General features: G+C 44.9%; 1 protein-coding gene across 1 annotated transcript in view; it reads left to right on the top strand.

Annotated features, from left to right (window-relative positions):
* CNNM2 (cyclin and CBS domain divalent metal cation transport mediator 2) overlaps positions 1–12,709 on the top strand; it is a 167,157-nt gene that overhangs the window by 146,784 nt on the left and 7,664 nt on the right. The window contains exons 5-6 of the mRNA XM_052660895.1: positions 8,925–9,018; positions 12,132–12,197. Coding sequence (XP_052516855.1) covers positions 8,925–9,018; positions 12,132–12,197 — 160 coding nt within the window. The remainder of the gene's footprint in view (positions 1–8,924; positions 9,019–12,131; positions 12,198–12,709) is intronic.

A 12,709-nucleotide genomic window follows, 5' to 3' on the forward strand; every position in this document is an offset into this window, starting at 1 on the left:
GGATTTCCCAGGCAAGAATCCTGGAGTGGGCTGCCATTTCCTCCTCCAGGGATTCTTTCAGACCCAGGGATCAAACCTGTGTCTCCTGCCTTGGCAGGCGGATTCCTTACCGCTGAGCCACCTGGGAAGCCCCATACAGATAAATTCATGCCAGATTATTGAATATGTTCCACTGTATTTTAAGAGCATTAAATTAGTAGAAAGCAGCAGTAGCTGCCTTCCCTTCCTGTCCCAGGGCTAGCAAGTTGCCCTCTTCTGAAGACACTTGAAAACTCTTATCAAATGATTGATGTCTGGAGTATAATTATAAATAGAAATATCATTTTGAGTTTAAACTCTAGATGAAATAGTTTAATTTATTCAAAGGGCAAACCACTTAAGTAAGCTTAATTAAAAGAAAATCCTATAGGTTATGGGGCACATACCTCCCACTACAGGTGAATAAAAAGGCACTTTCAAGTTTTATCTGAGAAAATAGTTTTTTAACTAAAATGCATTTGGATAAAAACACAGTAAATAGTGAAAGAAAACTTTATTGGTTCTATATACCTTAAATAACTTAATAAAATAATGGAAATGGATAGGAACATAATTTTAATGGAAAATTTTTTTCTACCATCTTAAAAAAGGAAGAAAAAATTATTTTAAATTGTGTACATAATAAAACAAAATTAACCAAGTTGAAGAAAATTAAATATAAAGCTAGGGAAATACACTTTAAAAACATTTTATGTGACTTCATAAAAATTGGTCATTTGCTGTCACATGAACGTCTAGTAAACTCAGAAAGAGAAATTTCATAAAAACAATCTGCAGAGATCATAATGAAATAAAATTAAACATAAAAATGCATAATTGAAAAGTACAGAGCTATTTTAAAATTGTGGTCAGTTCTCTTGCAAAGATGTGTATATAAGGCATAGAACAGACAGTATAAGATGTTCTCATTTGTGTTAAAGGAACCTACATTCTTCCTTTACACACACATAATAATCATTGCCTCTGAGGAGGAGGTTTGGAGAACTAGGAATAGGGTAGAAGGGAAACTTACTTCTCTTTTTGAATTTCCATGTGTATGTACTACCTGTTTAAATATGTTAAAAATTGTGAATTAATGGCAAACTAAAAACCCTAAGTAGCAACTGAATTAGGGAGAAAATATATAGATTATCATAAAATACCATGACTATTAAATAATATAAATACTGTATACATAATATGTCAGATTTTAAACTTTTATTTCTGTATTTGCATAAGAAAAAGATACCTATGATTTTCTGTAATAGAAAAGGAGCAAAGCAACAAACTCAAAAGAACAAATTAAATAATAGATTGTCATGAAAATAACTTTTAAAATGAAAAAAACTCTACATACCATAAACAAAATCAAGATTGGTTCTTCTAAAAGATGAACAAACTCAGTATTCTCATGCCATAATTAATGTGATGAGAAAAAGCAAAACTAGAAGTTCTCCCTTGCCCCTCGGAAAAGCAGCTAGAATCAAAAGAATCGCTTGGGGGAAAAGTTGAGACTTTAAAGAACTCAATTTCTATATTACACAAATAGAAAAAAATGATTTGACAATCAGATGCATTCTTTAGGACAACATGGCCTTATCTAATTAAGTCTGAGTAAATACTATTGTGAGCCAGTCTCACTTATCCACATTGATGGAGAATTCCTAAATAAAAAGATAGCGGTTAGAAACCAACAGTACACCCAAAGAGTTATTCACCGTGACTGAATTAGGATTATTTTAGAAATTCAGGGCTAGTTTAATAGAAGGACAACAAAACTAAAATATGCCATGTTAATTAAGAAAGCAGTAAAAGAAAAAATAGTATAATCGATAGTTATCAAAAAGGCAACTGACAGAGGTAAACATCCATTCTTGATTTTAGAAAACAACCCCCCCCACAAAAAAACTCTGTAAAAATCCATGATGAACAGTGAACAAAATACACAATACTTAATATTATTTCACCTGTTATTTGGGAAAGGAATTTTAAGCCTTCAATATCAAACCTTCTCATGGAGTTTTGAGTTGCAGGATCTTATGTCTCTCAGTGGATAATGTTTCCTCACTCTTGACTCATGTACTGATAACACAGTCACATTAAAGAAAAAAATTAGCTACCTAGCGTCAATCCTATTTTTTAAAAAAGTATGTATAAATATTGGGTTGGCTAAAGAGTTCATTTGAGTTTTCCCATTACACCTTACAGAAAAACCTCAACAAACTCTTTGGCCAACCCAATAAGAAACCAATAAAAGTTCCTTTTGAACCCTTTGAGCTGAGAACTCTTGTATAGAACAATAAAGAGAACAAGTTTGTAATTAGCACTTTAAATGTGTAAATGATGTTGTCTGGCTGACAGGAAAGTGCCAGTGGTCCCAGACTGTTGCTCTTGCATCCAGCACACTCGGCTCCCCTGCGCCTGGTGAGGATGGCACCCTCCCGCCCTGTGCTGTTTGAGCTACTTTGTATGTTTGTACAGTATGTTGTGCTGTTAGTTGGCCTCTGCTGGGTGTGACCAGATTATTTCTATATTTAGTCCTTCTCGCTGCTTCATCTTTGGCTCAGTGCTTCTCACACTTCAGTGTGCTTGGGAATCTCTTGAGGATTCATTACATCTAAGGTGGAGTCTTAACAAGCTCCCATTTGGATGAGTAGAAGGCTTAGCCACGATGATTCATGTAGTAAGAACAGCTTCTATCAGAGAGATTTGAGCAGTAAAGGCAAGTGCTGGCACTGACATCTGGTGGTAGCACTTGGTTAGATGATGGTCAACCAGATAGCCTGAAATATGTGTACATTAATTTTTGACCATCAAAAAATTTTTTTAATTTAAGCATTTATGAACTTGCTGAATCCCAGGACTACATCTGTGGACTCCAGATTGAAAAATATTGCTTTAGAATGAATGGGTGATGTTCCTCTTCCTATTGGGTAGTGCTGGTGACCTGGCATTTGTGCTCCTGGCATTTAATGGTATCTCCCTGTACGTGTCAAAGCCTACTTTGTAACGATGACTTTAAAAACAGGAAATAAAAAGAGAACTCAATTCCAGAGCGAGCAGGAGACCAAGTAGCTGCTCAGCACATGGGATCTGAGGGTCTTCAGCCATGAGCCCATGGCCTCCACTGATCGCTTGATCTTGTTTGTGCCAGCGAGGACAGCTGAGGCTTCTCCCTTGAGGCCAGGTCCACCTGACCGCTGAGTACTTTGTGGATGCTTGGAAACTTTGAAAGGAGTTACACCTTTTTCCAAGGAAAGGTGGGATCCTGTGGGAGTCACTTTACTCGAGGAGCTAGCTTTGCTTGAGGCAGTGAAGCCTTCTTCTTGTTTGTCAGTTTACCCATGAGATGTCCCTTCTTCCTTTGGGAGTCTGTCCTGCCCTGTCCCAATTTTTTTTTTTTGGCTGACAGGCTAGAGCAAAGCCATCAATGTTTCAAAAGTAAATTTGATATGTAGCCCCTTCCCTATATAGAAAGTTGTTATCTGAGAAGTTCCCTGATTGAGTTTTGAGCCCAGCAAGATATTTCCTCAAAGGGCAGCCCTGTTTTGTGTACTGATAGGTTTACTTGAAAATGGTCACTTTCCTGAGTCATTGACACATGCAGATAAATAAAAATGTATTCACTAGATGTTTTTAAAACTTCCCGGTCAGGAAAGCCTCACTCTAGAGGAGGGCTGGGTGGTTTTGGGGGGTTGTAGAATCACGGAATGTTAGAACTGAAAGAACCATAGCGTTCGTCTTCTCTACTGCTGTTTTATAAATGAAGCAAGATTAGCCTAGGGCAGCAGTTCCTAAATGCTTGGTACTTGACAAAGTTTTCTCCAGTTTGAGGCAAAATGAGGGGAAAAAAGGACAGTGGCAATGAGTTCTTCATGAAGCTGTGTATATTGTTTGTTTCCCTAGTGGCTCAGTTGGTAAAGAATCTGCCTGCAATTCAGGAGACCTGGGTTCGATCCCTGAGTTGGGAAGATCCCTTGGAGGAAGACATGGCAACCCACTCCAGTATTCTTGCCTGGAGAATCCCCATGAACAGAGGGGCCTAGCGGGCTACCATCCATGGGGTCAGAGTCAGACACGACTGAGTGACTAAGCACACATTCTGAAATTATGTATTTTCTCTATTAGGGATTAAAATATCTGGGCTTCTGTGAAATCATGGTCTCACACAGATAGCTATGTTTGAAAAAAAATCTCTTATGAAATAAAAATGTGGCAACCCTCTCTTTGTTCCTGAGGAGGAAGATGGATTTTCCTAGTTTTTGGGATAAGCTGGGAACCACTGACCTAGTATACCTGCCTTTAATCTGATGGATCTAGACTCGGTAGACTCCACAAGGAAGGTAGCTGATCTTCCTCTGCCTGCCAGCCAGTCTTAGGGAGCAGGGAGAGATCACCTGAGGGGGCTGAGAATCTTTGAGCAGCCATCCTGGTCTAACTGACAGCTTGTAGGGAGTCCCTTGAGAGGCCGGAATGCCCAGAGGTTCCAGAGCTGATACCCATTTGCAGGGGCACAGAACACAGAAGTCCCTGTCACTTGTTCTTTAAAAAAAATAAATAAATAAAAGATCCATATCAAGGGGTGGTTCATAGAGATGGACGTCATTAGGAGTCTTTACGGCATTTGATCCTGCCTCCTGATTTTCTGCGTAGAAATGCAGGTTAGGAGATGGTCTTGCAGCCACTTTTGAGTTTACAGTCACCAAGGCAGACATTTTCAGCATCCATGTGCATCCTAGCTCCCTGATACAAAATCAAGGATTAGTCCATGACGAAATGGATATGTAACTGAAGGTATCCACCAATGGGCACTTTCATTTCTGTTGCTTACTATCTCTGAATATTGTCCTTCCCTACCTCTCTTAGGGACCCTACCTCTCATTCTTTCCTGCCAACTTTTAGCTTTTGCTCTCTGAGTTCCCACCTCTTCTCCCTCCACTAACTGTCTTCCCTTTCTGCCTGGAAATGGAAACAACCCACTCCAGTATTCTTGCCTGGGAAATCCCATGGACAGAGGAGTCTGGCGGGCTACAGTCGATGGCGTTATAGTCAGACATAACTTAGCAACTAAACAACAACAAAACAGCCCTCATTAACCCCACTGCACCCTCCTCACCCTGCAGCCATCTCCCCTCTGTGGCCTTGCCTCCTGTGCTTTGTCCTGCCTGCCTTCCCTTTCCATCCATTATCTGATTTCTTCCGGAAAAGACCCCCTCAGACCACAATGCCTTCCTTGGTGACGATGACCGTCCCTTCACTCTGAGCTTCTTCCGCTCCTCCTCTCTGCAGTGACGCGGCGTCCGTCCCTTCACTCTGAGGTTCTTTCCCTCCTCCTCTCGGTGGTGAGGCGGCGTCCGTCCCTTCACTCTGAGGTTCTTTCCCTCCTCCTCTCGGTGGTGAGGCGGCGTCCGTCCCTTCACTCTGAGGTTCTTTCCCTCCTCCTCTCGGTGGTGAGGCGGCGTCCGTCCCTTCACTCTGAGGTTCTTTCCCTCCTCCTCTCGGTGAGGCGGCGTCCGTCCCTTCACTCTGAGGTTCTTTCCCTCCTCCTCTCGGTGGTGACGCGGCGTCCGTCCCTTCACTCTGAGCTTCTTCCTCTCCTCCTCTCGGTGGTGAGGCGGCGTCCGTCCCTTCACTCTGAGCTTCTTCCTCTCCTCCTCTCGGTGAGGCGGCGTCCGTCCCTTCACTCTGAGGTTCTTTCCCTCCTCCTCTCGGTGAGGCGGCGTCCGTCCCTTCACTCTGAGGTTCTTTCCCGAGTCCTCCTCTCTGCGGTGACGCGGCGTCCGTCCCTTCACTCTGAGGTTCTTTCCCTCCTCCTCTCTGCGGTGACGCGGCGTCCGTCCCTTCACTCTGAGGTTCTTTCCCTCCTCCTCTCGGTGGTGAGGCGGCGTCCGTCCCTTCACTCTGAGGTTCTTTCCCTCCTCCTCTCGGTGAGGCGGCGTCCGTCCCTTCACTCTGAGGTTCTTTCCCTCCTCCTCTCGGTGGTGAGGCGGCGTCCGTCCCTTCACTCTGAGGTTCTTTCCCTCCTCCTCTCGGTGGTGAGGCGGCGTCCGTCCCTTCACTCTGAGCTTCTTCCTCTCCTCCTCTCGGTGGTGAGGCGGCGTCCGTCCCTTCACTCTGAGCTTCTTCCTCTCCTCCTCTCGGTGGTGAGGCGGCGTCCGTCCCTTCACTCTGAGGTTCTTTCCCTCCTCCTCTCGGTGGTGAGGCGGCGTCCGTCCCTTCACTCTGAGCTTCTTCCTCTCCTCTCGGTGGTGAGGCGGCGTCCGTCCCTTCACTCTGAGGTTCTTTCCCTCCTCCTCTCGGTGGTGAGGCGGCGTCCGTCCCTTCACTCTGAGGTTCTTTCCCTCCTCCTCTCGGTGGTGAGGCGGCGTCCGTCCCTTCACTCTGAGGTTCTTTCCCTCCTCCTCTCGGTGGTGAGGCGGCGTCGGTCCCTTCACTCTGAGGTTCTTTCCCTCCTCCTCTCGGTGGTGAGGCGGCGTCGGTCCCTTCACTCTGAGCTTCTTGAGCTCCTCCTCTCGGTGGTGAGGCGGCGTCGGTCCCTTCACTCTGAGCTTCTTGAGCTCCTCCTCTCGGTGGTGAGGCGGCGTCCGTCCCTTCACTCTGAGGTTCTTGCGCTCCTCCTCTCTGCGGTGACGAGGTCATCCGTCCCTTCACTCTGAGCTGCTTCTGCTGCTCTGCGGTGATGCGGTCGTCTGGTTCTACTTGTGTCTGTTTTCCCTTTGGCTCCAGGTGGTTTGTTTTTCTCCCGCTCTCAGTCATGGTCTGCAGTTGCTCCTTTTCTCTTTCCACCCACTTTTCTCTTCTCACATCCCCATCTCCATCTCCATTTCTGACCTTTTCCCTGAGCTTTGTTCTTCCATTTCAGCCTTTTTGATGGGCTCTTCGAAAGGTCTTGTTTTCTTGAAGGGCGTTCTTCCTCTCTTCCCAGCTCCTATCACTGCCTTTCCTAGTGTTTCCACCTCCACGCATGGAGTCCCCGTTCTTCAAGTCACTCAGAGCAAACTTTTCTTGCAATTTTCGACGCCCCTCCTTTCTCTCCTTATGCTTTTCTCTCTTACGGTTTCACTTAAATTATGTTCATTCTTTATCCATGGCTCCTCTCATGGCGATCTTTTTCCAGTCCTGTGGTTACTGCCTTTGTGTAGGTCTAGACTTGATCTTCCTGAAACCTTCTCAAGAACCTGACTGAGCTAGCCCATCCTTCAAGGAGCTCCACAGTCGGACCTGCTCACCAAACTCTCTTTTCAAACCCGTCTCCCCTTCTTCCCTGGTAAACCCACTGAGCCTGCTGTTGCCCACCTCTGATCTTCCTTGACACTGTTCCCTTCTCTTAGCTCAAATCCTACTCCTCCTTAGATTTTCCTTCCTGTGTAAAATTTGTCTTTATGCAAGAACAGGAGGTAATTTTTTTTCTCTCTCCCTGAAATCCTTGTGTTCTTCTTGTCTTTTTCCTCATGTGGAATTTTTGTTCACTGCCTTGTATCATGGCGTTTCATGTGCTCTCCCCTTACCTGAACTGTGTGCTCTTGGAGCACAAAGGCTGTCTTCTCACAAGGCTGCACAGGCTCTCCTATAGGACCCTGTGTGGTCAGGGTTTTAGCACCTTTTGGGTTGCAGGTTGATTTTGTATAATAGCAAGAGAATTGGTTGGAGATTGATAAAACTAGTATTTTCCATCGAGTGAAGGAAAACCTAAAAGAGAGACAACATATGGTTTTCTGAGGAAGGGATTTGAGAAAAGACTTCCATAAATGGGAATTTAGTGTAGAATAAAAGGGAGTGATCACAGTGATAAGAGTTCGTGTTCGTGGGTGACAGTGTAGCATACTGATTAAGAGCTTGTTCTTGGGTCACTTCATCTTTCTGAGCCCTGTTCTCCTGATTTATATGAGGGTGATGATTGTGTCTGCTTTATAGAATTGTGAGCATTAAGTGAATTAATAAAGCAGTGTGATTGTTGGCACAGTTCCTCTTCAATAAATGGTAGCTTAAGTTTTGTTTATGCATGGTAAAGGATGTACCATGAAGGTACACTCTTACCAAAGAGGCAAGAATTACAGGTAAGATGAGCGAGAACTTTCCTGATCCTTGGCTTAGAAATCTAGAATACAACTTGCTTATGAGGGTTTTCCAGTAGCCCAGAAAAATGCATGTTGATATCACCTACCATGAAAAGATTATGGTGAACCCTAAGGCTGGGGGAATGAGTAAAGCACAGCCTGTCCCAGAAGAAATGGTGAGAGTGAAGAAGTTGTGATCAAGTTAGAGGAAGGAAAGAAGGAAGAACCATAATGGAAGGACATTTCTTAAGGTGCTTTTCCAAGACAAGAGAAGTACCAGTGTCACGGTGCCTCTTGGGTGTCTGGATGACCAGGGATTGGCCTGCGGGGTGTTTGCTCAGTTGGTCACGACTATAATAGGGAGAGAAGAGTGAGTTCTGCCCTCAGGAACCGGTTTAGTCCTCCCTGTTTCATGGTCACAAACCATGTTGGCCCTTGACCCTGACTCTGCTCCGACTCAGGCTCCCATGGGACTGCCTGGATGATGGTCACAGCGCGCTTTCTCAGTGTTGCCCCGTGGATGGGGCAAGAGCCCCATCCTTCTATCCCTGGGAGGGCTCTTGAATCCATGAGCTGGGGTGCCGGGGACTACTAAGTTGAACTCATGGAAATTAAACATCACATTACCATCCCCAGTGCACCTCCAGCTAAATCCAGTTTCTCATATTTAAGATGCATTAACCTTCTCCTCTGTCTAAGTGGGAAAGGGGTACCTGAGGCTTTTTACTTCCTTGGTATTGTTGGGAAAGGAATTTGGACCAAAATCTGAGGAAGGACTAAATCTTGCATAGAATTTACAAAGAGGTTCATATAAGTAGGCTGAAAATGCTCCCTTTTTCCTTTTCACAGGGGAAAGTGGAAGTAGAAGCTGGAAAAGAAGGTATGAAGTTTGAAGCCAGTGCTTTTTCATACTATGGTGTGATGGCCCTTACAGCCTCCCCAGGTGAGTGTCCTTGTCAGCCTCAGGGCAGGGCTAGGTGTCAGGAAATAATGCCCTGTACTGCCACTTTTACCTCTGTACCTGCTGGCTAAACACAACGCTTGTTTCTTTACTTGATGAACTTTTTATTGAAGTTGCATACAAAAAACACTGCTCACCTCATACATATATACCTCTGAGCATTTTCACAAGTTCAGCTCTCCTATGTAGACCAACTCCCAAATCAGGAGACAGAAAGGGCATCACCAACCCTCAGAGGAAACCACACCCCCCCACATCCCCTTTAGTCACTGTCTTGACTTCTGAGCCTTGACGAGTTTTGCCTCTTTTTGAACTTCAGCTCAGTGGAATTATTACACTGAATCTGGCTTCTCCCACCCAGTGTTGTCCTGGTCACCTTCATCTGTACTGCTGTGCGAGCTTACACTCTTCTCACTGCTGTATAGTGTTCCACAGTGTGTGCATATACACCAGTGCCTTTGTTCTTTTCGTTGCTGGTGGACACACGGGTAGCTTCATATTGGAGGCAACTGAATTGTGCGGCATACCGCTGCACACGTCCCTTGGTGAAGACACTTCTGTCAGGTCTATATGTAAGAGCGGAGTGTTGGGGCCCGTGTTAATAGCTATTGCCCCACAGTTTCCCAGAGTGGCTGAGGAGTTTCCACACGCCTGCCCCTGCTAATGAGGGTTCCAGTAGTCTTACGTCCACCTGTGCACCACTGGATACTGTTGAATCTTTTAGGTGTTAACTATTCTGGACTTTTAAAATTTTCACTTTTCTGAGGATAATTGAGGTTGTTGATATATATCCATTGCCTATAGTTCTTCTTAACTAGAGAGCTGGCCAGTTAAGTCGGCCAAGTAAGGGTGGGTGTACCCTCAGGGTATCAATCCAGTGCTCTGACACAAAATGCCAGAAAGCGGGGTCTGTGCTAGTGGGAATGTGGCTGCAGAGACTTGGCTCACCTCTGGGATGGGACTTGAATGGTCTCTGTGTAGCTTCCTTTGCTTTAACTGGGCAGGCAGGTGGGCTTCCCTGGTAGCTCGGCTAGTAAAGAATCCACCTGCGGTGCAGGAGACCCCGGTTCCTGGGTCGGGAAGATCCCCTGGAGAAGGGATAGGCTACCAACTCCAGTATTCTTGCCTGGAGAATCCCCATGGACAGAAGAGCCTGGCGGGCTACAGTCCATGGGGTCAAAAAGAGTTGAACAGGAGTCAGCACAGCACAGCACAGCAGGGCAGGCAGGTAAACAGGGCCTGGAGTACCACCTTGTGGTCAAAATGCCTAATGACATGCTGTGTTGCTAGGAAATACCTTCCTTATAAACCTCAAACTTAAAAATCACCCATGAAGAGTGCTGAAAACCAGTCTCAAAAAGGGGAGGGGACGTCTCCAGACAAGTCTGTGTTGTGACCTTGGTCCTCATTTACTGCATCACACGGTGTCTCAGGCACCCAGAGATGTTACAGTTAGAAAGCAAGAGAAGGTCAAGAATTCTGAGGTTCGAAGCCTCCCCTGCACCCATGCATCTTCTCACTGCCCTGGTGCAGGTTACTGACTTCCATGGGCCAGCATCTCCATTGTCAAGTGCCAGCTGACACCCAGTGTGAGCACAAGCCTGTTGAACCCACATAATTAATAGGTATCTGCTGTAAACCTGAAGATGATCTTCTGTTTTCACTGCTAGTGAAAGGACAGGGACCTTCTTAACTAGGTCGAGAAGACCTGAGTGACAGCCTGAGTTCCATCATTTATGGGTCTCCCAGCTGAGAAAGGCCCTTGGCTTCCTCACTATTAAAAGGATATAAGATCATCTCCTGTGATTGTTAGAGTAGAATGTGGTGATACTCATACAAGGGCTTTGTAACCTTTAAGGAACAAGAGGAAATGTTTATATTAACACAAGGTGTTGAGATTGTGACTCTTGCTTGGCAACCACCCTCATGTTAGCCCCAGGTTAGCAGAATCAGTGTATAAGGCGGCTTTGAAGAGAAAGCTAGTCCTCTTTGTAAAAATGTAAGTTGTACATTGTTATTGGTCACTAGTTCTTGAAACCTAAATATTAGCCCAGTTCATACTGAACTGTGGATTCATATAGGGGTAAATTGCATTCAGAAAAGGAAGAGCAGGCCTTCCATATAGAAAGCATGTGAAGCTGCAGTAGCCTTCCCTAGTATGTAGATGTCCAGAAGGAAGAGACTTAGCATCCTGTTACTACAAAAGCCCAGCATTTTACTTGACTTTACAATTAGGATTCAGGGATTTGTATATCCATTGAGAGATGCATTAGTATTGTAACTCAAGATTATGTTTCTATTTGTTACTGTTGATTGCCTAGAAAACCCTGTGGTAATCAGTTATCAAGTCCTGCCCAGTTATTTGTCAAATTAAATCTCAATTAAAAAAAAAAAAAAACCTCCCCAGGAAATATGAGCCCTGCCTGGTAGGGCATTTTGTCTGACTTTGGTCTGCTACTCCCAGGAAATCTGCGTATGATGTTCTTTATTTATTGGGTTGCCCAAAAAGTTCGTTTGGGTGAGCACTTATGGGAAATGAACGAACTTTTTGGCCAACCCAGTACCTTTCTCTGATACTTTGAATTGCTTTGGAATACTTGGCAATTTCAAACAATCCGGTCAAAGTTACAATCAGACTAAGAGTGTAAATGAATTGAATAATTACTTGGCAGAGACGGGAATGCTGTAGGCTGTGCACTGAATGAACATCGCGGTGTTTTGGCAAAAGCGTCTTGGGTCATGCTTCTGGGGCAGATGACGGGTCGAGCTCCCAGTCTGTGTGGCTAGCTGTGTTTGAAGTCCTTAAGATCACCTTTTGAGCTATAAACCGCAATTGGGTATTAATGGCTTAAGAGGTTTCTAGGTTAGTAAAGAAGCATGTGAGTGGAATTTCTCCCGATTTCAGCCTCCCTATATTCCTCTTCCTGGAAAGCAGTGTGTGTTCTCTTGGTTTATATAATATCATATAGGCTTCTGCATATCTGGAACCTAACACTCGTATGAGTAGAACAGGTAACCACTCCTGTCCCCTGATTACAGAGAGGTCCTGTCTTGCCTTTTGAAACCGTCTCACCCTGTTTTTCTCCATTTTTCAGTTCCTTTGTCCCTGTCTCGTACCTTTGTTGTCAGCAGAACAGAGTTGTTAGCAGCAGGTTCTCCAGGTAATTCTGCATGTTTCTTTTTCATAATTCTTCTGATCGCCTCCCTTGACCCCGCCAAAGCCTGTCTGGCCAGGCCTGCTCCTTCTATTAGGTTAAGGCCATTTTCAGTTTTTCTTTGAGCTCTTAAAAGTCCATTGTTCTATGACCTAAGGGTGAGCTACCCAGGAAAGCATTAGCCCTCAACAGATGGCAGAGAGGGTTTGGGAGCTGGGAAGGGAATCTTGAAATATGAGCAGCGATGACACTGGGAAAGGAGAGTGGTTCTAACCTGAGTCACCAGTGTTCTCTGTAAGTCCCACCCACACCTCCAACCTTGGATTTTCGTTGCTGCCCTTTGGTTCTTTGGGTGACCTCAGCAGAGTCATGGTGTGTGGAATCTGTAGAGGCCCCAAACCTTCAGCCAAAAGGCTGGAGGACTGTGAACTTTCCTTGGTTCTCCACCCTTGGAGGCCCCAGCATTCCTGTTTCTTTGGTCCTTTTTTCAGATGTCCACGTGAACGAGGTACATGTAT

This window comes from Budorcas taxicolor, chromosome 23, assembly GCF_023091745.1.
Source record: "Budorcas taxicolor isolate Tak-1 chromosome 23, Takin1.1, whole genome shotgun sequence".
NCBI classification, from domain to species: domain Eukaryota; kingdom Metazoa; phylum Chordata; class Mammalia; order Artiodactyla; family Bovidae; genus Budorcas; species Budorcas taxicolor.